Consider the following 27,381-nt stretch of genomic DNA (forward strand, 5'->3'; position numbering starts at 1 on the left):
ACTGCCCGGATTCGTGAAATTTGGAACTACAAAACGTTAACCACCACTTTGTACATTAGCATAGTTACTTGGGGCTGGAACCCAAGAAGCCCAGTTTTTCTGTCAACAATTTCACATCTGCATCACTGCTTACATACTATCGACATTAGATTGTTGTTCAATCTTCACGTTCGCACTCCACAGCTCGTCAAAAAAGTCCAAGCCAGAGCTCCCTTCCTCAACATCCACTCCCTCTTCTTCTATTTCCCTTGTGATCTCATCCTTCAGCTCTGTTTCAAGTCTCTCTAGCTCAGACAAATCAAACTCATACCTATCTTCAATACCACCAGAAACCATCCCTATTTCAACTTCTTCCTGCCCTTCAAACCCTGTAAATGCATCATTCAGATCCTTTTCTTCATCTTCTTCTGGCCTCCCCTCAATAGGCCTTCTCCTCTTCTTGCTAATAGCTTCTTCAAGTTCCTTTCTTTTCTCATTCTGCTGCAGCATCTGCATTACAAAGGTGGGGTTCTGCATTGCTCTAGCCAAGAAGGTCATCATCTGCTGCTGCTTTTGCTCTGTTCCCTGGAGCCTCAACTCCATGGCTCCAAGATACTGTCTGGTGTTCTGCTGTTGTTGCCTCAGTTTAACCAGATCTGCCATCAACACAGCCTTGTCCCTCTTCAGCCTGTCTATCTCTCCTTCCAAACCAAAATGCCCAACTTCAACACATGCCCCAACTGCGTGCTGCTGAACTATCTGGGAAGGTGGCTTCCTCCTCTTTACGTTGATTAGTAGATGCTTCTGCCCTCTAAGAAACCCTTCATTTGCAAACTCCCATCTGTCTGGGTCAACCTTTCTGAAACCCTGAGAGACAAAAGCAATACCCAATTTTCAGATGAGTAAAGCTGCAAGAAGAAACCTAAAAGCAGCCAGGGAATCACAAAGTAGTCTAACCAAGTGCAGTATAAGCTTCAAGTCATTAAAAAACTAACAAGAGAGAGAGAGAGAGAGAGAGAGAGAGTTCTTCAGAATCCTTTTAACATATAGAAATTCTTGGTTTGTCCTATGAACTCCTAGAGGAAGGTTTTGTAGGAGAAAAAACAGGAATTCCAAATAGAATGATCATTTCAGTGGTATATCCTTAAAACACCAGAACAGTTGAAGTCCCTCCCGTTTCACAAGGATACTTCAATAGTCCATTTTACTGTCCTGTTTATGTCCTCTTATATACTGTTCTTGATGGAAAATTATGTGAAAACAACAGGTCACACACAAAGTTACCAGAAGCTTCTTAGATAGGTGAGAAGCCTGCTTCCCGAAAACTCGCTTCTGAAGTACGATACTCCTCACTTCCGATGAGAATTTCACTTCTCACACGTTTCTCCTATGCTTTTCACATATTTCATCTATTTTTCTTTCTTCTCTCACCCTACTTTTTATAAGTTTTATGTGTTTCCTCTCTCTTCTCACTCACTTCTATGTGTTTTCGCTAAATTGTATTATTTTTAGATTTTGTTAATTTAATTCTTATACTAAAGAATAGTCACATTTATTTTAGATTTATTTGTGTTTCATATTGATTCTCATTCAATTCTTATATTTCTTTTTTTTTATTCCTCGTCTTCCCACTTCCTACACATTTTAAAATGCATCACTTTTCGTTTCTGCTTCTGGTATTGTTTCCCACTTCCACTTCTTTGTCCCGCAACCTCGGTCTCACACCTTTTTAATTGTGTCAGCATGACATCCCCCAGGATTTTCATGAGTGTCATTCCTAATATTCAGTTTTATACCATTTATTTGTGAAGTAAAAAATTCCATAAATGTTACCTTTAAAATAGAAGAGCTCAGTAAAGATTCACTAGTTTCTGAATTTCACTAATCTGAAAATGATTGGGAGTCCAACAGCTACCACAGAATATTGATTTCTCATATTTGGGAAGTTTGGAGCAGATAGTTGGTTGATACTTAACCTAAACTAACCACAACCATACCCTCTCTACACATTCAAGGTTCAAATCCTATGTTTCCAAGAGTGAGTTTTACACCCCAGTTTAAGTTGGAGCCATATTTGCATAAGCGTGATCGCATATAACAAACAATAAGCATATCAATTACATCACCAGGTTGGTGGCTTCAACTAATCTCGTTTCTTTGATCTGACGTGAGTCCACCATCCTAATAGGAAAATAGAACAGAATGAGGTTATTCTTGACTAGGCATATAAAGAGCAAAATATTTAAATGTGGGCTTTTTCCTCTTTTTTCTGACAAAACATAGAGCTCACAACCTGTTACATGACATCATAAAATCCCACGTATTTGATGCAAATACGGCCAAAAAAAACAAAAGAACACTTAATGTTATCATTTTCTGAGATTAGGAAGGGGTCAACAGAGATTGTGGAGAACGACAAACAAAATGGGGAAACAAGAAAACATAAAAATCAATGAATACAAAAGAGTCCATAAAAAACTGCTATCTACCAAGTGGTAATCAAAAGTTGCTGAACTCATCAAAACCGAACTTTGGTGCTTCTAATCAAACACTTGGTGGGTCTCTTCTGCTTCAATACCGGTGCTTTAATCTTCAAATTTCCTACCACTTTTTTTCCAAGAATCATGCTCCAGGAAGTCGAACCATTTTCTTCATTTTTTCCAGTTACTTCCTGGTTCAAGAATTTGGTGAAATTCTCGACTTAAAAAATAATTCTACTTGCCGAATCTTGCTGGTTTAAAAAACCTATACTCTGTAACACCAAATAAGGAATCCACCAAAACAACATTGAGACTCGTCGTCCAAAAAATACCCATATGGAAACTAAAATCCTAGGAAAAAAACTCAGAATCCGAAACTGAGATTACTTACATATGTGTTGAGCTGCCTAACAAAACTGGAGAAGTTGTTGTGCTTGAAGAATCTGGGCAGCAATTCCATGGAAAGCCTGTGAGAGTCCCAAACAATGAAGCTATTCCCCGTTGCGGACCACGAGACCATCTCGTCCGTACTGGGGTCGTCCACCATGTCATAAGTTTTGTTCAGAAATGGAGGTGGACTCGGGTCATGCAGACCATGCAACGGCAGAGGGAAGAAATTGGGGTTGGAGGAAGATGGTGCCTCTTCATTTATCTCCTCCTTTACTGAAGTGACCGAAGGATCATGTGGCTTCATGATTCCCTACAAAAAAAATGATCAAAGAGACTGCTCTCACTCTTTGCACAAAAGCAAAAGGGCTAAACACGGAATAGCGGGTTAGAGAGAGAAACGCCGGATTGAGCCAAAAAGAACAAAAGAGTCCAAATTGCTGAAAATCCTGAGGCCGATAGCATAATTTTTTGTAGGTTAGAGAGAAAATTGAAACCCAGAATATAGACGAAAGAACCTGTGCCTTCTGCGAAGAGCAAAGAGGCTAGAGAGAGAGAGAGATGAAACAGTCGACACCCAAAAAAGACGGAAAAAGGAATTTTAATGTTTACAAAGAAAACAAGGAGGAGAAGCAACGAAATCAATGGGTTAGAGAGAGAAAGTAGACAAAAAAAATGGGAAACCAGAAAAGATGAAAGAAAACTTTTAATCTTCACTGGAGAGAGAGAGAGAGAGAGATTAAGGGTATGGAATGAAATGAAGGCAGGAAAGGCAATTTCTAGGGAGAGAAACCCGATTTTTTATGGTAACGGTCAAGCTGTTCTGGTTAAGAAAAAGTATTTGAGAGAAATGAAGCTATGGGTGGCCATCTTATGGTGCGTATGGGTTGAAACGAAGGCAAAAAAGGCAGTTTCTAGTGAGAGAAAACGGATTTTTTTATGGTAAGGAAGAAGAAAGGGTTCTAGATAAGAAAAATCGAAGCAAGAGCGAAGGGAGAGGCATGGAGGGATTAAATGGGTTGGTGAAGGAAGGTTCTAGACTTTCAATCGTGGAAGATAATTTTGGATGAGATGCACCTTCGAAGAACCTTCTGGAAATTTCTCTAATGGTCGCTGGTTCATGTCAACAGAGCTTTCCGAGGGGGCAGCAAACCACTACTAAAATAGTGGCGGACGATAAGCATAAACACCTAATAATCAAGCCAAGAATTCTTGCCGCGTTTCTAATGAATCAAAGATCTCCTTCACTTTATGTTAACCCAATGTATGTAAATCTGTCTGTCATGACGTTGAACTTGACTTTTGGGTTCACCAAAAAGTCACTGGAGTTATTAACAAAGAAAACAAATAATATATTTATACAGGTGACAGTTGTAAAGCAAATCTACGAGCCATTTAGCTGCCACGTTGAAAGGATTTCTCGGTAAAATACCCTTATCACTTTGCTTTAAAACTTGCTGCATTTACATGGTTGGAGCTTGATCTTTTGGTTTTTTATTTATTTAAGCAACTGGTCTGTCAACAGGGTCAGGTATCCGAACACGGGCTGAAAATGAATCGAACATGCTTGAATATCCGATCCGAGTCCGACATGTTATTTCTGGATATGGTTCAGATTCGAGTCAGAATTGAATTACCATTTTAAATCGTATCTAAAGTTGATCTGAATCAAAATCGGATCCGATTGCATTTTTTTTACATGTAAATAGATGACATCTAGGTTTTCCAATGGATCAGGTTTGGTTGGACATCTAATTGAATCATAATACTTGATTTTCAAAAAATGAATCCTTAAATAAGATCTGAAGTTGTATTGAATCTCGTTATCTGCAACTGGTCATTTGTGCCTGGCTAGGTGGGTCAGCTTAAGGTGTTTAAGCTGAAGAATGTCACTAGCTAGATACTCTGGGTGTGCAGGTGCCTTTAACTAGTGGACTTCATAAGGGATTGACCCGCTTGAGTGTCGGTGACCCCACCAGGGGTTTACTTGGATGTGGGGTGAGCTTATTAATGGCACGTTTGGAAGCGAGAAAGATGTAAGAAAAGTGATGAAAAATGAAAAATCCTTACGGATTTTCCAACCCTTTCAAACAAGATGGTCTTTTTTGCTGAGAGAGTTTTACTAAAAAGTACATTTTTTGATAAGAAACATTCCTCCATGAGAGAGGAATTTTTGCTACCGTTTTTTTTTTTTACACTCCCCACCACCCATCTCAACACCACCACCACCCTCCTCATCTCACTCATTTTTTCACATTTTCTCTCTTTGTTTTTTTCATGCCATACAAACAAACCAAAACATTTTGTTTGAAAAACTTCTCATATAAAAAACTCTCATAGACCAAACCTTTTTTTCTTGTTTGTGTAGCATGAGAAAAACATGAGTAGAAAAATGTGAAAAAATGAGAGAGATGAGGGTGGTGGTAGTGATGGTGGTGGGCGGTTGTGAGATAAATGGTGGTGGTGATGACGAGATGTGATGAAGAATATAAAAAAAAAATTGGTAGAAAATATTCCTCCACCTCCCCTTGGAAAGATGTTTTCTATCAAAAATTATACTTTTTGGAAAAATTCATTGGTAAGGATTTTTCATTTTGCATCATTTTTCTTACATCTTTCTCGCTTCCAAACGCTAAGTGATTCGATTCTCAGAAAGTGTTTCTTGTCATAGGAAAAAAAATGTTGTAAGAATAAAGTTGTGAGAAGACTTTCAAGTGTAAAGGGAAAAGGTACTCCCAGGAATTTTACATCATAGACACCCAAAAATGATCATGGTCAGCGTGGCACCTCTCAGCCTACACATGAGATGCCCAAAACACAATGGTGGTTGTCATCGAACAATTAAAAGAAAAAAAAAAGGATTCGTCAACTAAACGGGCATGTGAAATACAAGATTTTGCCCTCTAGCATGCACGCATCTCATAGTCATTCTGTGTCGACCTTTGTCCTTTGGCTATGACAATAAGAGAGTCAATGGGTCAGATTTGGTTTGGACCTGGATATCAAGTCCGGATCTGGGTTTGATGGGATGCACCATGAGTAAAACCACACCTAGGCCCTATCTGCGAAGATCAAGCATTGGCTGCGACGAACGTGCGGAGGGTGCGTTCCTAGGTGAATCACTGTTCCAACCCTCCCCCTGTTATGTCGAGAACAGGATGACGGAGATGCTAAAGAAAAAAGCAAGGTCATTGTCTGGGCAGCGAGGACAATGGCAAGACCGTCTCTCTCTCTCTCTCTCTCCTCACTTTTTCTTCTTTTTTTGCTTTTCTGTTCCTCTCTTCCTCTCTCTCTTCCTTGTCTTTCTTCCCTTCTCTCTCTCTTATATTTTTCTTCTTTTCTTATTAGGGTTTTGATAAAGGTTGATTAGGGCTTTGATTAAGTTTTTTTTTTTTTTACTTATTAGGGCTTGGTTTTCCTTTGATTTGATTAAGGTTTTTTTATCTTTGATTTTCTTGAATTAAATATCTTTAATTAGGGCTTTTGATATTTAATTTGTTAAGAAATTTTTTATCTGATTAGATTTTTTTTCTTTGATTAGGGCTTTGAGTCAAATTTCTTTAATTAAGGCTTTTTATAGTTAATTTGATTAGAATTATTTTTCTTTGATTTTTTCATTAAGCTTTGAATTAGGGATTTTTATATTTAATTTTATAATTTATTTATAGTTTTTTAATTTTTTAGGATTTATTTTTCATGTAGTTTAGAGTTTTTTGGTTTATTTATGGAGTATTTACTATTTATCTTCTTGTATTTGAGTGTTTCATGATTTATTTATAGTTTTTGCATTTGTATATAATAAAATATAAATTCTTATTTTTTCTTAAATTACATAAAATTTAAACAAATTTTTTGTATTTGGATCCAGTTTGAGATCCATATTCGAGGCTAAAATCCATATTTTTTTGATAAACTTTTATAATTAGATCCAATATGACACTGATTAAAGCATTTATATATCAAAAAATATCAATTCTTATTTTTTCTCAAATTACTTAAATTTAAAATAAAAAAAAATTTAGATCCATATCCGGAGCTAAAATCCATAATAAACATGTTAAAACACTCATATGGTGGGGGCAAATCGAATCATACAATTTAAAATGAATTTATCCGACTCATTATCCATATGTGCTCAAGTTGTACTCACAACTTAAAAATCAAATGTTGGGCATAAGTAACACAACTTCTTGTGTAAGGCCTGAAAAAAATTTGTGTCGGACACGTGCCAAGGTTGGTCTGCCGTATCAGACCTGGATCAGATCCGGACCCAAACCTACGACCCGGGTTTTTGAACATCCGAGCCTGCATATTTAAAAGATGCAGGCTGAGTGGGGCGAGGGGCAAACTTCGCCACCCTCTCTCTCCTCCTCTCCCCCTCACCGGAGCTCCGGTGAGCCAGCTCCCTCCATCTGCGGCCTCGCCAGAGCCCCCTTTCGCCAACCTCTTCTTCTTCGTCTATGCTCGTCCCTCTCCCAATCTATGTGACTCTCACTCCCCCTATGTACGCTAGTAGGAAGCCCCAACAGGCGTCTGTCGCTCCCTCTGCTCGTCGAAGACGCACGCTGGCGACACCAACCCCCAGCCTCGCCATCGGCTACACCTAGCCAGCCACCTCCTTTGGTACTCGCTCTCCCTGTCTCCATTACCCCCCGTACTCCTCATTTTTCCTGGCGACCATTGTCTCTGGCAACCCTCACCACTGGCGAAAGAGCTGTCAACCCTATTTCTCCCTGCTACCTCCTTTTCCTCTGATCGACCACCATCACGGATGACCGCGATATCTCTTTTTCCTCCCTCTTTTCTCTTTCTACTTGTCACAGGGGTTGTTGACGCCGACATCCATCACCCTTCGCCGGCTACAGGTATCGATCTTCTTCGTTTCTTTTTCTCCTTCAGTCTTCCACTCCCCTTTTCTAGTTCGGTCAGGTGACAGGGTCGCCGCCTACTTTCCTTGGCAGGCTGGCAGAGGTGACACCTCTGCCGCCTGTCTGATTTCTCTGACAGGGGAGACAACCTACTGCCTGATCCATATTTTTAAGGCCGGCAGGCACGAAGCTCCTGTCGCCTGCCTTAGTTGTGAGTAGGATGGCAGGGGTGCTGCCCCTACCACCCACGCCTCTTGGTAAGGTAGGGGATCAACCCCTCCCTGTCTTAGTCTCGGTCAGCCAGAGGGCTAGCCTCTACCAACCAGTTTTTAGGCAGGAGCCGAGTCCCTGCTGCGGTATGCTTACCATTTTTCGGCAGAGGATCACCCCAGTCGGCTATTCTTAGAGCAAGTAGGGGCAAAAGCCCCTGCCTATGAGTCCTTTCGACAGGGGTTAGCCCCTGTCGACTCCCCATTCCTGCGGGGGTTTCCCCCATGCTTGCACCTGAGTTTGTTAGGTAGGGGCAAACCCTAGCCTCCCCTAGGATCGTGTTGGCAAGGGCTTGCCCCTGCCGCCTTTGTCTCGGTAGGCAAGGAGCAAGGCTCCTTGCCCTTGTCGCTTCCTGCCTGGCAGGGGCTATGCCCCTACCTCAGCTGTTTCTGCTGGCAGAGAGTCGGGCTCCCTGACCTTTCCATTTCCTGTCTGGCAGGGTGGCTCATGCCTCTGTTGCTCAGGTAGGCAGGGGCATTCATTGCCTCTGCCCCTTTCTGTCAGGCAAGGGCATTCCCTGCCTTTGCATTTTTGGCAGGAAGCATGCAGGCCTTCTTCCTTTTTCAAAATAAGTTTGTGCTAATATCTTTTCACTCGTAGGTTGCACGACGAAACATGCTCGTGCTTCATGGCCCGAGCTCATTCGTATATTACTTACACTTGAAGACTTACGTAGCACCGCGACTCCCCAAGGTAAGGAAAAGTTGTGCAAAGGACAATAAATGAACTAAATTAAGTAATTAAAACTTAAAATGAGAAAAGAAATGATTAAGGACAATATGCATACATATATCTATATATGTACGCATTTAACTCAAGGACGCAGTTTTATGATCCTTATCCTTTTTATTTTCTGTCTTTATTGCCTTTTGTTGCCGCAACGCTTTATGTGCTCAGGCTTTTGTTTTACATTTACTTTCTGTCTTTATTTTGCCTCTGCGCTTTATGTGCCCAGACTTTTACATTCGCTTTTATTTTCTGCCTTTCTATTCCTGTTTTCGCTTTGTCACCACGCTTAATGTGCATAGAGTTTTCTTTTTATCCTTTTTGGTTTTTACGTTGTTGATGCTCCTCAGCCTTGCGTATTTACTTGCTTGTTTGTTTAGTCGAGGTACGGTTTTGTACCTTGTGCACTACCTTGTGTATTTATATGTTTGTCTAGCCGATGTGCGGTTTCATACCTCGTGCATTGCCTTGTGTATTACTTGCTTGTATGGTTGTTTAGTCGAGGTGAGGTTTCGTACCTTGTGTAATGCCTTGCGTATTTATTTGCTTATTTGTTTAGCCGAGGTACGGTTTCATACCTCATGCACTGCCTTGTGTATTCACTTGCTTGCATGTTTGTTTGGCTGAAGTGCAGTTTTGTACCTTGTGCATTGCCTTGCATATGTACTTACTTGCATGATTGTTTAGCTGAGGTACAGTTTTGTACCTTGTGCACTACCTACGAGGTTTTGAGCACTACATGCAGAATTGCACTTTTGGGATCGATTGCACTTTGTCAATGCATTGTATTGTGCACGAGCTCGCTTTTTGTTGTCTTTCACATAAGTGCAGCTTTGAGTGTATTCCATTTAGTGCATTTATTTTAAAAGACACGATGTACACTTATGCACTTCGGTACTCCAAAAAAGATGAGTTTTAAGCGCAAATCTATTTTCAAAATGTATAGTTTTATAAAACAGTTTTTAAAAGTCATTTGCAAGATAGCGGATGGATCTCTCAAATCGATATATTTTGAAGAAAAATTTTACAACTTGGGTTCGTTCCCGATACAACTTGGATAACTCTATTTAGGGGCATGCGCATGGGTTGGGCGAGGGTTCTATTGAGAAACCTGCACCATCACTAGATCATTGCTACATCACTTATGTTATGAGACTTTATTAGGTCATCTTGTCACCTCCTTTGCGAGCTTATTGTTGATGATTTTTATAAAAAAATCTATGCCCCTCTCTTCGTAGCTTTACTTTTAGATATGTGCGGTATGTTTGGACTATGAGGAGTAGGATGAGAAGTTTGTGATAACCTCGAAATATGTTTTAGCACATATGTAATGTTGATGATCGCCTATCAGGCAAGAGGCTCGTGACAGACTAAAGGACCAGAGCATGTCAAGTTTGAACTTGAATGGTTACACCATGTATTTTTGGTAAAACAATGTGTTGGGGATTTCTTTTGAGAAATCCATACCCCTCTCATAGTAGTTGTACTTTTGAATAGGTACATTACGTGCTACGATGAGTAGGATGAGAGGTCTATGTCTACCTTGAATGTGTAATGGCACGTGTTTGAGACTACAAAATGGTAATGTTTTTACCCTCACAATAAGTTGACCCCTCTCATCGTAGTTATACTTTTGAACAGGTGCGTTGCGTGATGCAGTGAGTAGGATGAGAGGTGTGTGGTTGCTTCGAACACACAATAGTGCGTATAAATCACCTAATGGTGATGGTTTCGCCTTCACAGACAAGTTGCTCGAGTGAGTCTAGCATACCAGGGCATGTAGAATGGAGCGGCGATTAAGAAACCCCCGTCGTGCCCATTCGATCTGCTGACTTCATCAAGAGAGATGATGAATGATACAAAAACTCTGATGGACAAGCTATTAATGGCTATTTTGAGCAAAAGACTCAGCTTTTCCAGTCATAAGAGTTAGAAAAAATGAACTACAAAAAGTAGCTTCGGGTATTTTTGCAGAAGTTGAATGCATCCTTTGAACGAGTGGCCTTTGAAAAATTCCCTCTTGGTCATTGGCCGTCCCCTTAGGAGCGAACTCAGTCAACCATCCGAGTTATCTAAAACATATGACATAATAAACCCCCAGATTAGTCTCAACTTTTTTTACGGATTGTGCCTTGTGCGTACTCGCAAGGTCAACTAATATCGAAACAATAATTATCATGTTCACATCACTTCTTGACTCATCAGTAGAATTGTTTGTTGTGCAACTACTTACAACTCGTAATCTATGAACTGTTTACATTTTATGACAAATGTGATTGCTTACAACTCGTAATATACGAATAATTTACAACTATGACTAATGTAGCAACTTGTCTTATAAGCTGCTTACATTTGATAATTTATATAATTGTTGTCGTATAATTGCTTACCGCGTGCAACTTATAAAGTGCTTGTTGTGCAATTGCTTGCACCTTATGATTGAGGTAATTATTTGTCGTGAAATTGTATATTACTTGTGATAAATGAACTCTTACCTTGTGATACTTGATAGCTCAATTGATTTTATAGTTAATTGAAGACCTTTAATTGTTTGCATACTCAATTATTCATAATAGAAATACTTATTCATTTGTATAGTCTATTGCACATGCTAGATATAACTTATTTCTTGTTATAATTGCTTATTTCAGTTTCATATTGTCTCTCTTGTGTACCTGTCAGTTTTTTGTGAAACTGACCCATTTTATGGTCAGGTGTTGTTTCGGACTACGATGACACGATGAGGTCAAGATGAGACTCTTTCCATAACGCTTTGCTTCTAAAGACATTTCAATAAATTTACATAAATGTTTTTTTGAAAATCTCTTCTTTGTATAAGTCTTAAAACTATTAAAAATTTATATTTCTATCTATGTATGGAGCTTCAAATCTGTTGTGAAAGATAGTTTGCTATGTAATGCACCCAAAGTCCATTAACTTGCTATTTCAAATACCGTTTTTCACTGAATTATTATTTAAAAACTCTGATAAATGAATGATTTCAAAAGCTTTCAAAAAATTTCTAAAAGTTACTAAGTCCTGAATTTTGGGGTGTTACATCTTGTTCAGTCGAAACAAACGGTGAACATATTACAACAGAATAGACAAAACATGTGTTCTATCTATTATGTTATGCTATTTCGTCTAATCTTCCACAAGCAATCAAACACACCCATAGGGATTGCATGAATCCGACTCAGTCAATATAAAGACTATCTTTTTTATCTCATTTACATTGAAAAATCACAAATCTTAATTGAAACTTAGGTCGGGCACTAGTCTAATATGAAATTTAACGAACCATACTCGACTCCATATACTAATAGGACTCTTAGGGTCTGACCTGGATTCTAATCGGACCTTCTTCTTTATCACCAAACCCTATGGGGTTTGGTTCGGAGTCAAACCCGACCCATTGACACTCCTAGTTATGAAGCATGCATATAAGTCTCACCCCCTCTAGGGGTGTCAACGGGTCAGGTATGACCTGATCCTGACTCATACCAGGTCTAATAGGATCTGAGTTTGGTATTAAAGAAAGAGATATAGCGAAGAGTTTGGATTGAACCTATAGGGTCCGATTAATATATGGTCTGTATATGGTTTATGAAATTTCATACCAGACCCGATCCAACTCGAGTGCCAATTAAGATAAGTAAAAATTTAATGTAAAAAATATGCAAAATATTATTTTATTGGGTAATATGAGCCAAGTCTGGTTTATCTAATCTTAATCTGGCAAATTGGTAAGTCCGTTCAGACCCAGGTCTGGATCTGGTATCAACATCTCTTACTCAGACCCATTTCTGCCAGGAACCCAATCTGATTGATTTTATGCGTATATATTAAAAAAAAGAAAACCTTCCTATTCATGGAGAATATCCAGTAAGTATTAGTATTACTTTCTTGTCTTTCCTTACTGAAAATATCATTTTATGTTCTTATACTAAAATCCAAATAAACCTCAAATATTTTCATCTATGATTTTTTTTTTTAAAGGCAAGCTGGGGTTAGGCAGACCCCCTACCAGTTACACAGCTATACCATTTGGTTTTGAGCCTGCAACGCCCCCAACACAAGGTAACGTGCACTAGCTGCTCCTACCAGACAAGCGGAGCCCCTTTGGTATTCATCTATAAATTTCTACATGCTTTAGGATTGTGATTCTTATAGGCTATTCAATTTATAGTGTTTATGCTGAAGTTTGCCATTATCTTGGTAGAAGATAATAACTCAATTAAAAAATGGGTTCATTTAAAACCTGCTCCCATTGAAATTTGTCACATCCAAATCCAAGTCAAACCAAATTTAATTGGACCTATATCCAACCCAATTTCTACCTGAACCCGTTAAGTCACAGATCTACAATTTTAATCATATCCAAACTTGAACCTAAACCCACATCAAATTGGTTCGCTGTTGGTCCAATTTGTAGATCTGATTTAAAACAGATCTATCTGATTCCTGTTCTGTTCATACTTGATTTATATCGAACCTGTTAACTTGTATAACTCCAGAAATTCAGTCATGCCTTACTTGGACTTGTACCCAAATCAATTTGGGTCCAGTTCAGATTGGGTCTCATTTTATGCCCGTTTAAAAACTGTCATGGAAAGATCCAATTGGAAAGCTGACCTGGTTATACACACCTAGACAGAGTGGGTCAGGTGGTGAAAGGGAAAAGAGTCAAGGGCAATGTGGCCAAGATGGACCTGCCACTGTGTGCGTGTGAAAGAGAGAGAGCCTAAACAGGATTTCAACATAGCCACAGAAAGGGTCAACAGCGTTGAACCCAAAGAGAACAAGAAACAAGTAGGAGCAAAACAAACAAAAAACAACTATATATATATATATATATATATATATATATATATATATATATATATATATATATATATATATATATATATATATATATATATATATATATATATATATATATGTTCCTGACACAAACCCATATTGGTGGACTCGTGGGTTTGGGTAAAATTTAGACCCGTAGTGAAAACGGGTTGGGTCTTAGATATTGTAAATAAAAACATGAACCCAAACAGACCTGACCCGATTATGTACCTGAACCCAAATGGTTTTCAATATTTTAAAACCGAAATGATCCAAACCTGACCCGATTATACTCTCGAAACCAAAATGACCCATACCTGACCTGACTACCACTACAAGAAAAATGTTAATTAGCGATGGAAATTTGCGACGGATTTTTTCCGTCGCAAATTAGCGACGGATTAGCTAGAAAAAACATTCTTCATGAATCCGTCGCTAAGTAGCGACGGATTAGCGATGAAAGTTTTCTCTAGCTAATCCGTCGCTAATTAGCGACGGATTAACGACAACAATTGTTTCGTCGCTAATTCTCAATACCAGAAAAACATTTTAGCGAGGGATTTAGCGACGGAATTTTTCCGTCGCTAATTTTCGATTTAAACCGAGCGCGAAATTTTTCCTCTCTCCCTTTCGAAATTTAAATCGATCGCACTCGATTTAAACCGACTTCTTCGGAGGACGTCGACGTCGGAGAGTGCGTTGGAGAGCATGTATATGAGAGTGGAGGACGGCGACGCCGGAGGACGGTCGGTGATAGCTGGAGGACGTCGGCGTAGGTTCACAGAGGACGAAGACGTCGGTTCACGGAGGACGGCGACGCTGGTTAATCACGAAGGATGACGGCAATGCCGGTTCACGGAAGATGACGGCGCCGGTTCATGGAGGACGGCGACGCCGGAGAGCACCGATTCACGGAGGACGGTTCACGGAGGACGGCGACGCCGGAGGACGGTCGGCGATCGCTGGAGGATGTCGGCACCGGTTCACGGAGGACGACAACGCCGGTTCACGGAGGGCGGCGACGCTGGTTCACGGAGGATGACGGCGACGCCGGTTCACAGAAGATGATGGCGCCGGTTCATGGAGGACGGCGACGCCGGAGAGCATCGGCTCACGGAGGACGACGATGCCTGTCGGGTGCGGTATAAGTCCGGCTTATTGCTGCCGGAATACCGCCCGACAGGGATCATTTTTTTTTAAAATTTAGCGACGGATAATGTCCGTCGCTAATCTGTCGCAAATTAGCGACGAAATTAACGACAAATAAGTTTTTTCGCTAATTAGCGAGCAAAAATTCGCGATGGCCTCTATCCATCGCTAAACTGTTTAGCGACGGCTTAGCGACGGATTAACGATGGGTATAAGCCGTTGCTAATCCATGATTTTCTTGTAGTGTACCTACTTGAACCATTTCACTCGCCGAGTCCAATTCAGAACTCTTTAAATTTGAGATGAGGTTGAAGTGAATCTCAAAACATTACTCAAAAACTCATTAAATTTGATACATATTGAATATGACACATCATTGTTCTTTTATAGTTTCTGATTGGTTGGCATCAAAACCAATACATTTTTTTTTATATTCATATGTTGGCATTAAATGATTTTATTATTTTACATATTTTTATTGAGTAATTAGGTCTAGAATACCAATCATATCAAAACCCGAACCTATAATACCCAAACTTGTTAACCCATATGGGTCTACCTTTTTCAGACGAATAGGACACAAACCAAAATGGGTCTATTAAAGATCCAAACCGAATATACATGACTCAATGCATACCCAAAGCGGTTAACCCATATGGGTCCATTGTTTCTAGGCATTTCCTAACCTGAAAGAGATTGGGTTAGGTTTGGGTCTTCCTTTTAGACTCCATTCAAAATCTGGTCTGTTAAGACCTGACCTGAACACGACCTGGTTACACCCCCTGGAGAGAGATGTAAACAGTTCGGATTAAGATCAAATGTGGCCAATACCATATTTGACTAATCAAATGCCTAAACGGATTCAAATTCTGATTTGGGCTCAGATGGTGAGAAGCTCATACCAAATCTGTTTTTTTACAAGTAATCAGATTTGGATATTCATCAAATCCACATATCCATTGGATTTGGTTGCGAAAACTCAACGCCATATCCACATCCAATTATAATTGGATATGGTTTTTGCTTAACAAATCTGACTAAACAAAATCAAATTTGGGTAGATATTGGATAAAATCTGATCCATTAACATCCCTAGAGAGAGAGATGCAGTCCGTGCAAAGATAAAAAAAATGACACACAATAAACATGGAAACGGTTCATTCCTTTAACTTTGAAAAAAGAGAGAAAGAAAGCACAAAGTTCAACATTAAAATGTTGGGAAAGAATAGTGTCAAGGCAGGCTGTTTAATTTTTGGCTTTTCTTCTATTGTCATTTAATTTAACATTGTAAAAACAATATTTAATTTAAAATATTTTGCTTTCATATATGCTACCCCTGGGCTCCTTCCTTCGGTGTGGGAAGAGAGCGTCCGAAAGTTAAAACATTATAACGATAGAATTTTCGTATTGACTTCACAATATATCCAGCGTCGCTGCATGCCTACCATGCAGCGACCTGCCTGACAAGTGACAACTATCCAACTTGGCATTTCTCAAGATGAGTGTTCTGTTCATCTAGAGAAATGTTGAGATGGATGGTCAGCAGTGGAGCTAAGCATGAAGCTCTGCTGCATAAAAAAATGGCCTCTTTTAAGCTTTTTGTGTCGTTTTACGAGGATGCTCTTGAAAAAAAATATATTTTCACTTATTGGACATTACCTATGACAAGTGGGTAGGGCCACCAGACTGGGCAGGTCTGGGCCAGCTTTTTGGAACCCAGCCAGACCCTGACCAGTAGAGGTGGGCAATGGGCTGGCCCCATCAAACGGAGCCAGGGCTCAAAGCCCTCAGCCTAGGCAGGAAATGGCACGGCCCATGGGAGGCCTGGGGGCTGTCCACTCATTTCTAATGGTCTGACTATGGCCCAACCCAATCCGGGTCCATTTTGACTGAACTGTGCAGGGCGAGAGAATGATAGGCCTAAGCCTCGTCGGTAGGACCGGGCAACAAGCCTGAGATTTCAGTGTAAGCTCTAAGCTGGATCCAAAACCGTAACCGACCCACTTGACACAGTTTCAACTTTCAAGTCAAGCATGACCTGACCCACATCCGACCCATTGAGGATTGTCAACCCATGATTCCCATCCGCTCTTTTGGGAACACACCAGGAACCATGCCAAATTCCACCCTGACTTGCCAGTTACCAAACAGTACCCAGAGAAGCCATATTGGTCTCTCTGTCATCGCTTCACAAGCAATGTCCAAACAACTCAAAAATCTGATCTCCATCTCGAGAAATGTTGAGATTGGTGGCTGTTAGTGGCATCTGCATCCTGCAGTATCGCTGCATAAAAATATAAAAAATGTCATTTTTTATGCAGCGGACACTTCATGCTTAGCATGCAGCTCCACTACTGCTAACCATCCATCTCAACATTTCATAAGATAGAAATCACACCTATCTTGAGAAATGCCAAGAAAGATAGCTGTCAGTCAGGTTGCAGCATGCCCACCATGCAGCAACCCTGCATATAATGTGACACTTTATAAAAAATAATGGTATGCAGAAAAATTGTCAGATCAATATCTGCCTTTCACATGTTGCAATTACCAAACAGATGAAATTACCAAACATGGTGATTTTCTGTGGAATGAACTTCCAACGGTCCAACCAAACACGCCCTAAGCCTGCAGAATGATATGCTATTGTTGGATTTTTCAAACACGGTGAAAGCAATGACGATCATCTATTAAACTGATAGACGAATGGTAAAGCTCCACTATCTTTAAGTCATCTATTTAAACTTTAAATTGGAACTTTTAAAACACATAAGTTTGGGCGTGTAAGATGAATGGAAACGGAACTTTAAAAAAGAAATATCCAATAACAACCTTATTGATATGAGACAACATTTTAGCAGGGACTCGTGAACATCGCCAAGTTGACGGGATGTCACTAGTTCGAAACCCATGGGTGTGTGTCCTTCACTGCAAGGCCGAAGATAAGCATACTTCCTAGTGGGCAAATGGGACCTAAGGTTTTTTTTTTAAAGGCAAGCTGGAGTTAGGCAGACCCATACCAGTTATACAACTATACCATTGGGTTTTGAACCTGCAACGTCCCAACACAAGGTGACCTGCTCTAGCTGCTCCTATCAGACCCTTTGGTTCAAATTGAGTTACTTTGCATAAAAGGAGGAGAAGATATTTTTCAGAAAATTTTCATGGATTTGATGTATTTGCTTTCCTTTTCATCTCTATTTATTGATGCTATTTGTAATTATTTTTTCCTATTTATAATTCTTTTCTCTGTTCTTCTTATTCCTATCTTCTTCTTGTTCCTATTAGTTTTTCTTGACCCAAATCCGTTTCTTTCTTCTTTCTTTGTAGAATATAGATGGATCTATATGTTTTTCTTAACCCAAATTCTTTGTTTTTTACTGTTTCCATTGATCTGATCTGATACAACACGTGGGCCCCTGTGATTTGTGATCTCATGTTCGGTTGCTCCTTGAAAATTAGAATCACTCTCTCATGCCCATGAGGAAGTGAACATGCCCTTATTGTCCTTGTGGAATCCGTGATTGTGTCTGTCGAATCAGTAAAAGCCCGTGAGTCGTGTCTGTGAAATCTGATTGTGTCTGTTGGTTTTGTTTTTCGGATTCCTCATTGTTTCTTGTATAACTTTCGTCTTCTGTTACATGATATTCACCGTTCCTATGGATCCAAACCCTCATCCAAACTTATCTTTCACTTTCCTACCTCAGCTTGTGTCCAAGAAATTAACCCATTCCAATTTTCTGACTTGATGATACAGATTTCACCATTTATCGGAAGTCAGGATCTTGTAGGGCACTTGAATGGATCAATCAAGATCCCATCAGAGTTCATATCATGTGAAGAAAATGATGATAAAAGGGTTGTCATTTCATCATCTATCATTTACAATACAAAATATGTCTGGATGAAGATTGATTAGGCCTTGGTTGCCTACATCACCTCTCCACTTTCATAAGAGGTTCTCATAGGCATACCAGATGATTGTATTGCAATGAAACTTTGAAAAAGATTGGCTTAGACTTACTCGCAAATTTCAGAAACCAAAATTATCTATCTAAAAGAGGAGTTTCAAGCCATGAGCGTTCTTGACTATCTCAACAAGTTGAAGTCTATAATGGACCAACTTGCCATGGTGGTATGATATAGAGGAAAAGGAGAAAGTTCAACAGGCACTAAGTGAACTTGGACCGAAGTTTCAAGTTTTCTTCACTACTTTGCCTGTTCTTCCCTCCTTACCAAAGTTTGATGAGCTTATATCCAAGCTTTTGCACTATGAGTTGTCTTTGGGTGATTTGAAGGACCAAAATAAGGATGCAAGAACTTTTAGTAATGTCCTCAATAATGGCATTGGTCGAGGATGAGGTCATCAAGGCTTTCGAGGAGGGCCTTTGCCATGGTTGTGGGAACAATCAAGGGGGCAGGGGTATTTCACACTTATCTAACATGCAACCATTAGGAGTTCTTAATCAGAATCGGACTGGAGGTGTTCCAACATGTTATTGCCGTAAGAAGAAGGCCATGTAAAGGCCAATTGTTGGTTCTTGAACTATCCCAATATAGTTCAAAATAACTTGAAGATCTCTCTCTCTCTCTCTCTCTCTCTCTCTCTCTCTCTCTCTCTATATATATATATATATATATATATATATATATATATATATATATATATATATATATATATATATATATATATATATATATATATATATATATATTTGCTAGTATGCAACAAGGTGGAGAAATCTTGAAGTAATTTAATGTTGCAAAATTGCATTACATAAGAAATATGTTCATCTTATCGTATTCAAAGGGAATACAAAGAGAATGATGAAGCCGTATGCCTTATCGTTTAGCGGTCGAAGTCCACTAGTCCATTTCACTCATTTCAGTAGGTAAATTTTTATGCCAGCATATAACTACCAACTCTGGCAGAAAAAAACAAACTTTCTTTTCTTCAATTTTCATATGTAAAAAAGAAAATAAAGAAAAACAAATGTCTTTCTCTACCATGTAATTTCCTTTTTGGTTAGTAATTCCTTCAACAAGTAATCACACATGGTTAAGCTGATAGGTTGTCGGTGTAGGGTTGGCTAGGCTGCATTCTTTTGATATTTGTGTTGCAGAAGGCTTCTTTTGCAATTAGTCTTGCATATTTCTGATTATTAAAGAAAGTGAGCCTTAACCATGCAAAAATTCTTATTTTATTCCCCATCATTGATGAAAGAAATCTTGGCACATGACATGCTGGGGAAGTGACAATCTTAGGTTACCAAACTTTGGCCAAGTAGGGCCACCCTGCTTCCTGGCAAGCTCAACAAGTTCTTGACCAATTAAAAGGAAAAAATCTACTCACAATCAATTCCAATTGCTAGTAAATCTAATTGTCTTTCTTGAAAGACTCAGTATCTAACATTTTCTGTTCTCAAAGTGCAAACTAAGACAACATGTCAATTTTTATACTCAAGGGGTAAACCTAATATTTCACCAAATAAATATGAAGAAGAGGGACACTGTACTATCCATGAATTGCTTACATACATTAACATTAGATGTTAATTTTTCTTTCAATTTGTGTACATAATTACAGACCATGGGATTGGGGAGGGCAGGCTTCATGGCTCCTGACTGTGTACACGGCTGTGGAGCTCCATAATCTCTGGGTGGTTTGGATCCAAAGAAAGTGCGGCCCTACAGTCACGGAGTGCGCCGGAAACATCTCCGATACTCTCATGGAAGGCAGCACGCAAGTGCAGAAGATGGAGATCAGCTTTGAATGCAATTGCCCTTGTCAACTCGGCAATTGCTTCTTTCTCTTGATGGTTGTCCATCAATACTGTCCAACATGGAGCAGGCGTTAATTACTGATACAGCAAAAAGGACAAGACCAATATTCTAAAGAATATTAAGTACACCATGGTACAACTAATATCTTCTTTTTTTCTGAAGGAAATGGTGCAACTAATATCAAAGGATAATTTATATACAACCCTTGTGAGATTGTATGGATATGCGCAAGAATAAGTATAGGCACATGAGAGAGTGCACACAGACACGCACAAACACACGTGTGAATGAGTGCAGGGCACATAAGTGCCCATGTGCGTGCACACACACACACACGATAACTCTCTAAGCAACACATACAGGACAACCGACAGTCATAGGTGTTGCATGTGCAGGCGCTTCAATAAATACACAACTTATTAGTACAGTAAACAGAAGGTCATGGATATACAAACTCAAAGAGCTAATGTTTGACAATCAACAGCATTCATCTGCTTTCATTTTGTCATGCTGATCAGGATGATTAATCAGCAAGACAACATAAGAAAATTGGTCAGAATTTCAAATACTAACCAAAGGTTCATCTATATAAGCCAATAAAGGCACAAAACGCAGAATTTATGCAGGTATATTTCTACCAATCAACATTTTAGCATGATTTTAGTGTGTATATTTGAAGGATAGATTAAGGGAAAGGTTTAAACATGCCAACTATCATTTGAGAATAAAGAAATGGGGAAAAAACATTTGCCCAACCTGCAGCTCTGTATCTGTATGGGTATACCCGCAGGGGGTCTAACTGGGTGACCATTTTCAGATCCTCCTTTGTAAGATCACGATCACAATATTCAGACCTCTTCTCATATGCTGAAGCATTGTTCTTAGCCTTCTCAATCAACTTTGTCATTTCCTCAAACGCTGCTTCTCTGTTGTTCTTAAGGTAATGCACACGAGCAAGCCCTTGGTGAGCCCGGGTATGACGGATCTTGAGGGCATTAATATAACAATCAGTGGCCATATCCAGCTTCCCACACTCCACATAGACACTACCAAGATTGTTAAGAGCCTGCCCATAGAGTTCAAGATAAGTAGAATACATTTCAGGAATTCCTAACAAGAACTACTACAAACTATAAATGCAGTTAACAAGCACAAAACTAGGGGAGTGAAACAATTCTCAAGATATTTATGAACCTTGTGACACCTATGTGTATCAGTGGTTGGACTCTAAAATTGCTTTTGTATCAGTCACATGAGAAAATCATGGACTGAAATTCATACTGCGTACGTGGGTAGATCCACCAAAAGAAATAAAAACAGCATCATGTTGCATACATGGGTACTTCAAGATGATCAGCATACCCAAGTATGCAAAAATCTAATCCTTTTCCAAATAAAATGACAAGATGCCTAAATTTACACCTAAAGGAGGTCCTACATTGCAATCATTAAACTTCTTTTTTCTCTAAATTAATAGTTTTCATATTTTCAAAATATTTTGTAATATTCTCCTAAGATTTTTTTTGCAAAAACAACTCCTGGAATCTCTAGATATTTCCTTTCTGAATCATTTCGTTTGAGTATAACTAGAAGTGAAAGTATGAACCCACTTGTCAATCTGTAACCGCAAGTTCTACATAATCCTATCATTTTCACTATTATGATAAACCTTTTAGACAAATAAATACGGCATACAAAGAGTCACAAAGAGGGTTGGAAAATGATTGAAACCTTGAGTAAAATCTAATGAGCAATTATGGTGTATAGCATCATTCTCTCACACTGACAGATTTTGTTGACTCAGGGGTTGTACAGAGGATCAAACAGTGATCCCATCAAGTGAGTTTGAAAGGAAATGTTAGATTGACCCAAAAGGGGCTAATTTTAACTATTGAAAATATATCTGTTATTATGATGTATTTTGCACTTCTTCTTTTTCTTAGATCATGACATATTTCTCAAGAGCATTTTGACCATGATAATTGTACTGAAAAAGCATTTATTTACTATTGAATTTTCCTCTCGCTTGCTTTAAAATTTGAATCATTGTCAAAGAGGCTGTCTGGAAAAGGAAGGTTTCAGATCCCTCAGAAAAGGCAGGAATAAGAAGTGTTCTCCAGAAAGCAGCTAAGAAAACCAAGTCTATCACCTAGATAAGATGCATGTATTGCAACACAGAAATCAGAAGCATTCATTCCCTTTATATGACACCAACTAGTAGACCTAAACCTTACTGCCAGTGAAAGTTACTGTTGCTTCAAAGCAATTGATCACTAAATTACTGATACTCGTTCTACAATATCTGAAGGAAATTAAAGATTCAAGTGTGGTTACATGCTTGATGGACAAATAGTGAAAGAGAGAGCATCACTTGTTATCTACTTATAAAAATTAACCATATGATATTCGGGAATATACTAACATTTTCATGGATGAAAATTTCAGGAATCAATTACTCAAAGTGGATAAACGTATTGGAATATTTCTTTAGCTAGTAACAAGTTTACAACTTGATTTGTATTTGGAGACCTTAAAGGCTGCAAGACAAAAATTCCTTAATAACTGAACTACATATTACACAGAATATGAAATAAATGCTTGCAATTTAACAAAAAAAAAAAAGATGAAGTTGAGCCCGATGATAGTGAGATCATCACATCTTTTTTTCTACTGAGTCAAAAGGATAAATAAAATCATATGACTAGTCTCTCAAACCATGAATTGGAAACATCAAACAACAGCAGTCTATGCTTGTATGCGTGTGCTTATATGTTCAGTTAACAGCACGACAGGGAGAGAATAACCTACCTGTCCCTTTCGAAGCCTATCTGAAGGACACTTCAAAGCATCTTCAAGAAGTGACACAACCTTAATGGAGTATGAAGGATCAGAGCTACAATCTGCCAAAGCATATGCTTTAAGAAAAAATGCCTCAAATGACCTCTGAAGTTTAAGTGATTCCTCTGCCTTGCGAAGCCCTTCTTCACAATGGCCAGTGTCATACAAAATCCAACCCTCATAAACAAGACACTCTGGTTCACTAGCTGCATGCTTGCGTGCTAGTTGGAGACTCCGCATGGCTGCTTCAGGACAGTTTAACCTGATTTGGCAAAAAGGAAAAAACAATTAACTAACTAATACACAACTACAAGAAAGCACATGATGAGTTCAAATGTAGGTCATTCTCACAGAGAAGAAAGCGCAAAAGTGTACCTAAGCAGAAGCAGGGACTGTCTGAAGTACAGAACACCTTTTACGGGATCAGACTCCAGCATCTGGTATATTACAGACAATGAACCAATGTCATCAACTGAGGACCACCGGTCATAAAGTTGCAACCAACAATCAGCAGTTGTCCATGGCTTGACATGCTCTTGAACGAGGGTGTGCAGCTGGGAAGCAGCCACACGACCCTCAAACATCCTATATTGGGGATTCAAAGTAAGGATTGCCTGAATATCTGACAATGCAGCCCTGTAATCCTCAATTAAGAGAGAGAAGCAAAACCGGAGCTCCAAGCATTCCAAAGACAATTTAAATCCTAGAATTCGGTTTATTTCTTCCAATGCAGCTTGCATATTTTGTTCTCTCATCAGAGTGGCAGCTCTATACATGTAAGGGTAAATAAGAGTCGGGTCCAACTCTGTTGCTTTCTGAAGATCCAGACACCTCTTTTCACCATCACAGTACAAAGACCTTTCCTGGTACATCCACCCCAGAGGATTATGTGAGGCAATCACTGAGCTGATTTTCTCATATGATGAAAGTTGATTCCCCTGTTTAAAACTGACTCTAGCTAAACCAGCAACGGAATAAACATGTCCAGCTTGGTAAGCTGCATCAAAGAGATGCCCTGCTTTGTCATACTCTTTTCTCAACAGCCTTATGCATCCAAGCTGATGAAGTGCCAATTGTTTATGTCTAATATCACTTGCACACTCTACTAGTCTTTCCAAGAACCTAACAGTAAAATCTGAAGCAGGGTTGCTGTTCATTGCAACCTCACTAAGAAAACAGAAGAGAGAAAATGAAGCGTGACCGACCATGATCGATCTTTGATGTGCATCTGCATCACAGAAAATTCTAGTGACCTGCTCATCATTCAAGCAGTCCGGAAGATCATGTAGAAACACTTGCAGACATGAAGCAGCAACCACTGGGGAGTTCTCATGCAAAGCATACTCCATAAGGTCAATTGCATCCTGCCTGCTGCAAACCATGGCAGCAAGTTTCCTGTCACAAACATCCTTAAGCTTTTCACAACAAAATTTGTTTGCGAAACTCAATATTTCAAGTATAGCATCTGCAGGCAAGTCCATCAAATCATTTGTTTGGCTAAACTCACCAATTGCACTCATACTCATTGGCGAGATACCATTCTCAGATAAATCAATTTCTTGTTGTGATGATTCTGTGAAACACCCATTAAGCATGGTATGGAAAGGAATCGATAGAGCTGCCATCTTTTGGCGATCACACTCTACCTTCTCATCTCCTATTATGAATATGACAGAATCAGAAACACCTATAGTGCTACAATCATGGGTCTCCATGTCTTGAGAAGCTTGAGCTCCAAAATCAAGCTGTGAAGACGCAATATCCAAGTACCCAAACTCCTGAGTACATTTCCCACAAGAGGCAAGCAAATCAGCAATCAGTTCTTCCCCTTGCTTCTCATACTTCAACCAAGCACCGAAGACCAGCCTTTCATGTACGGTGCTGGCATTCTGCCAAGCAGACCTAAGGCTTCGTCGAAGCAATTTCACCTCCCCTAGACCCCGAAACACCTGAAACTGCAGCAAGTAGAGGCTTGCCCTTTCATGCACGGAAGAATACTCGAGCTCTTCATGAATCTGAGCTAGGACCTCAGCGTAATCGAGCGGCTTAAAATATGGAAGAACTGATGGTTCTGCTACCTTGACGAGGGGTTCGCTATGACAACCAAACACATAATCTTTAACCATGTGAATCAAACGAGAAAGAAGTTGAACTTAATTGAAGCACAAACCATAAACTACCAAGGCCAATTGCTCATAAAGTAACGAACCCAAATACATTCCAAACTAAATTATAGAATTAAACCCCTATTAAAGGCAAATCTTCATAAAGAGATTAGGGGAAAAAGAAAAATGGGTTCCAAATAATAATTTTTGCACTAGGAAACACCAACTTCAATAAGAATCAGATGCCCATAAAACTAAAATATATATCCCTAACATGGGCACAGAACTATCCACAGATACCAACCAAAATGACACTGAATGTAAACAGAATGCCCAAATAGAAACTAGCCCAAATATTGATTATTGCGTGCCACATAAATGGAGAAAACAAATAAAAGCAAAAGATCCTAATGAATCTACAGATACCAACCAAAATGAGCCTGAATATAAACCGAATGCCCAAATAGAAACTAACCCAAATATTGATTATTGCGTGCCACATAAAATCAGAGAAAACAAACAAAAGCAAAATATCCAAATGATGAGAGAGAGAGAGAGGCAAAACTTACTTGCAGGAGTATGTAGAGAGCTTGGTGAGCTTCCCTCTTTCAACCTGAAGCCATGATTGTGGGTTGAGGGCATGGAGTTGAGGCTCTTTACATGAGTCTGAAAAGAAAGGCTTTCTCATACCACCAAAAAGGAAGCTCCCTGCTTGATCCAACTCTCCAAAATCTCACTCTGGATTCCACACAAGATGTGTACCCTCACCCTCCCACTGTAAATCTCTAGAATCTTCTCACCAACAAAAAAATGGAGCTCACAAAAGATATCAAGACACCCATAACCCCAAACAAAATCTGTATAAACTTTTACACCAACAAAAGAGAAAAGAAAAAAACACCCTCCTTGATTTCTAAAACTACAACCCACTAGAGAAAGGAATAAAAAGAGAAAAAGAAAAAAGACCCTCTATGTTAACACATAAACCATGACTCTTGGGGGAAAAAGTTTCAAAAAAAAGGGCTAAGATTAAAAACGCACAAGCTATACCCACAAAAAAGAAAAACACCACTATTGGGAAATGGAGCTATTATACAGAAAAACAAATGGGTATCAGAGAAAAAAAGAAAAAAAACCTTCACTGTCTCCAAACGGTTCTAAGTTCATAAGAAAAATGAGAAATCTTTGAGAGGCAGAGAGAGAGGAAGTCGTCTCAAAATATTCTACCACTGAGCCCCATGGGTCAACACTGTGTGAATCAGTGAGCCACACAACCTTTTATTCCATTAAAAGAGAAGAGAACCGCAGAGAAGATAACAGAAATCTCTGACACCCTCATTATTGCTGGGGAAGGAAGGAAACCATTGTTGCATATGACAAGATTCCTAAAGGCAATAAAGAAACCAACACATATGTGTGCATTGGTAGCATTGAAATAAAAAACAATAAAATAAATGTGGAGCACTTTATTGTTATTCATGAAGAATGATCTGGCGAGGACTGACCTCACAAGTAGTGTTGTGAGGACAGTTCTCCTGTAATTAGGGTGGGCAACGGGCCGGGCAGCCCGCCATGGGTCGGGTTTGAGCCAGGAATTTAGGGTTCTGAAACCTGGCCCGGTATATTAGCGGGCTGGGCTCGAGCCCGCTCGATGGGCCTGAGTTGTAAAAAAATAATAAAATAAAATAAAATAATTTTTTATGAAAATTAGAAATCACATAATAACTTGGGTACATGAAACATGTTAATTACTTTTAGTTAATTAATTGTATTAATTAAACAAAAGGTAATTAATTGCACCAAATCACATTCTATGATTGTTTTGTGTAAGAATTGTTTTATTTGAGTCAGCCCAGACCCAGCCCGCTTCACATTGGTAATATTTTATTTTTAGGTTTAATATTTGTATATAATAAAACATCAAACATTAAATTTTTATCAATTAAATAATAA

General features: G+C 39.1%; 2 protein-coding genes across 3 annotated transcripts; both read right to left on the reverse strand.

Moving 5' to 3' along the window:
• Nucleotides 1-14: 14 nt before the first annotated feature.
• LOC149829253 (heat stress transcription factor A-2b-like) lies at nt 15-3,838 on the reverse strand. Of its 2 annotated transcripts, none has more exons than XM_090017996.1 (2): nt 2,851-3,838; nt 15-846 (listed from the first exon to the last, which is right to left on the reverse strand). In XM_090017996.1, the coding sequence occupies exons 1-2, from the start codon at nt 3,151-3,153 to the stop codon at nt 130-132; spliced, it is 1,020 nt and encodes a 339-aa protein (XP_089874122.1). In that variant the 5' UTR covers nt 3,154-3,838; the 3' UTR covers nt 15-129. The 2 variants fall into 2 exon arrangements, with proteins under 2 accessions (XP_089874122.1, XP_089874121.1); XM_090017995.1 differs by lacking the exon at nt 2,851-3,838 and adding an exon at nt 2,469-2,682.
• A 16,228-nt stretch (nt 3,839-20,066) lies between these two features.
• On the reverse strand, nt 20,067-26,851 carry LOC149829254 (ETO1-like protein 1). The gene is made up of 5 exons (XM_090018004.1): nt 25,998-26,851; nt 23,699-25,417; nt 23,294-23,585; nt 21,242-21,551; nt 20,067-20,534 (listed from the first exon to the last, which is right to left on the reverse strand). The coding sequence occupies exons 1-5, from the start codon at nt 26,114-26,116 to the stop codon at nt 20,314-20,316; spliced, it is 2,661 nt and encodes an 886-aa protein (XP_089874130.1). The 5' UTR covers nt 26,117-26,851; the 3' UTR covers nt 20,067-20,313.
• Between the last annotated feature and the right edge of the window lie 530 nt (nt 26,852-27,381).

Source organism: Nuphar pumila, chromosome 9, assembly GCF_984573655.1.
Source record: "Nuphar pumila chromosome 9, dmNupPumi1.hap1.1, whole genome shotgun sequence".
Classification (NCBI taxonomy): domain Eukaryota; kingdom Viridiplantae; phylum Streptophyta; class Magnoliopsida; order Nymphaeales; family Nymphaeaceae; genus Nuphar; species Nuphar pumila.

What these genes read in the sequence shown, in the direction of transcription:
- LOC149829253 (XM_090017996.1), bottom strand. Translation starts at nt 3,153, where the DNA reads ATGAAGCCACATGATCCTTCGGTCACTTCAGTAAAGGAGGAGATAAAT. An exon ending in TTAGGCAGCTCAACACATAT is followed by an intron (nt 847 to 2,850) that starts GTAAGTAATCTC and finishes TTTGTCTCTCAG; the next exon opens with GGTTTCAGAAAGGTTGACCC.
- LOC149829254 (XM_090018004.1), bottom strand. Translation starts at nt 26,116, where the DNA reads ATGAGAAAGCCTTTCTTTTCAGACTCATGTAAAGAGCCTCAACTCCAT. An exon ending in CTCTCTACATACTCCTGCAA is followed by an intron (nt 25,418 to 25,997) that starts GTAAGTTTTGCC and finishes TGGTTGTCATAG; the next exon opens with CGAACCCCTCGTCAAGGTAG. An exon ending in ATACAGATACAGAGCTGCAG is followed by an intron (nt 20,535 to 21,241) that starts GTTGGGCAAATG and finishes CATGTTGGACAG; the next exon opens with TATTGATGGACAACCATCAA.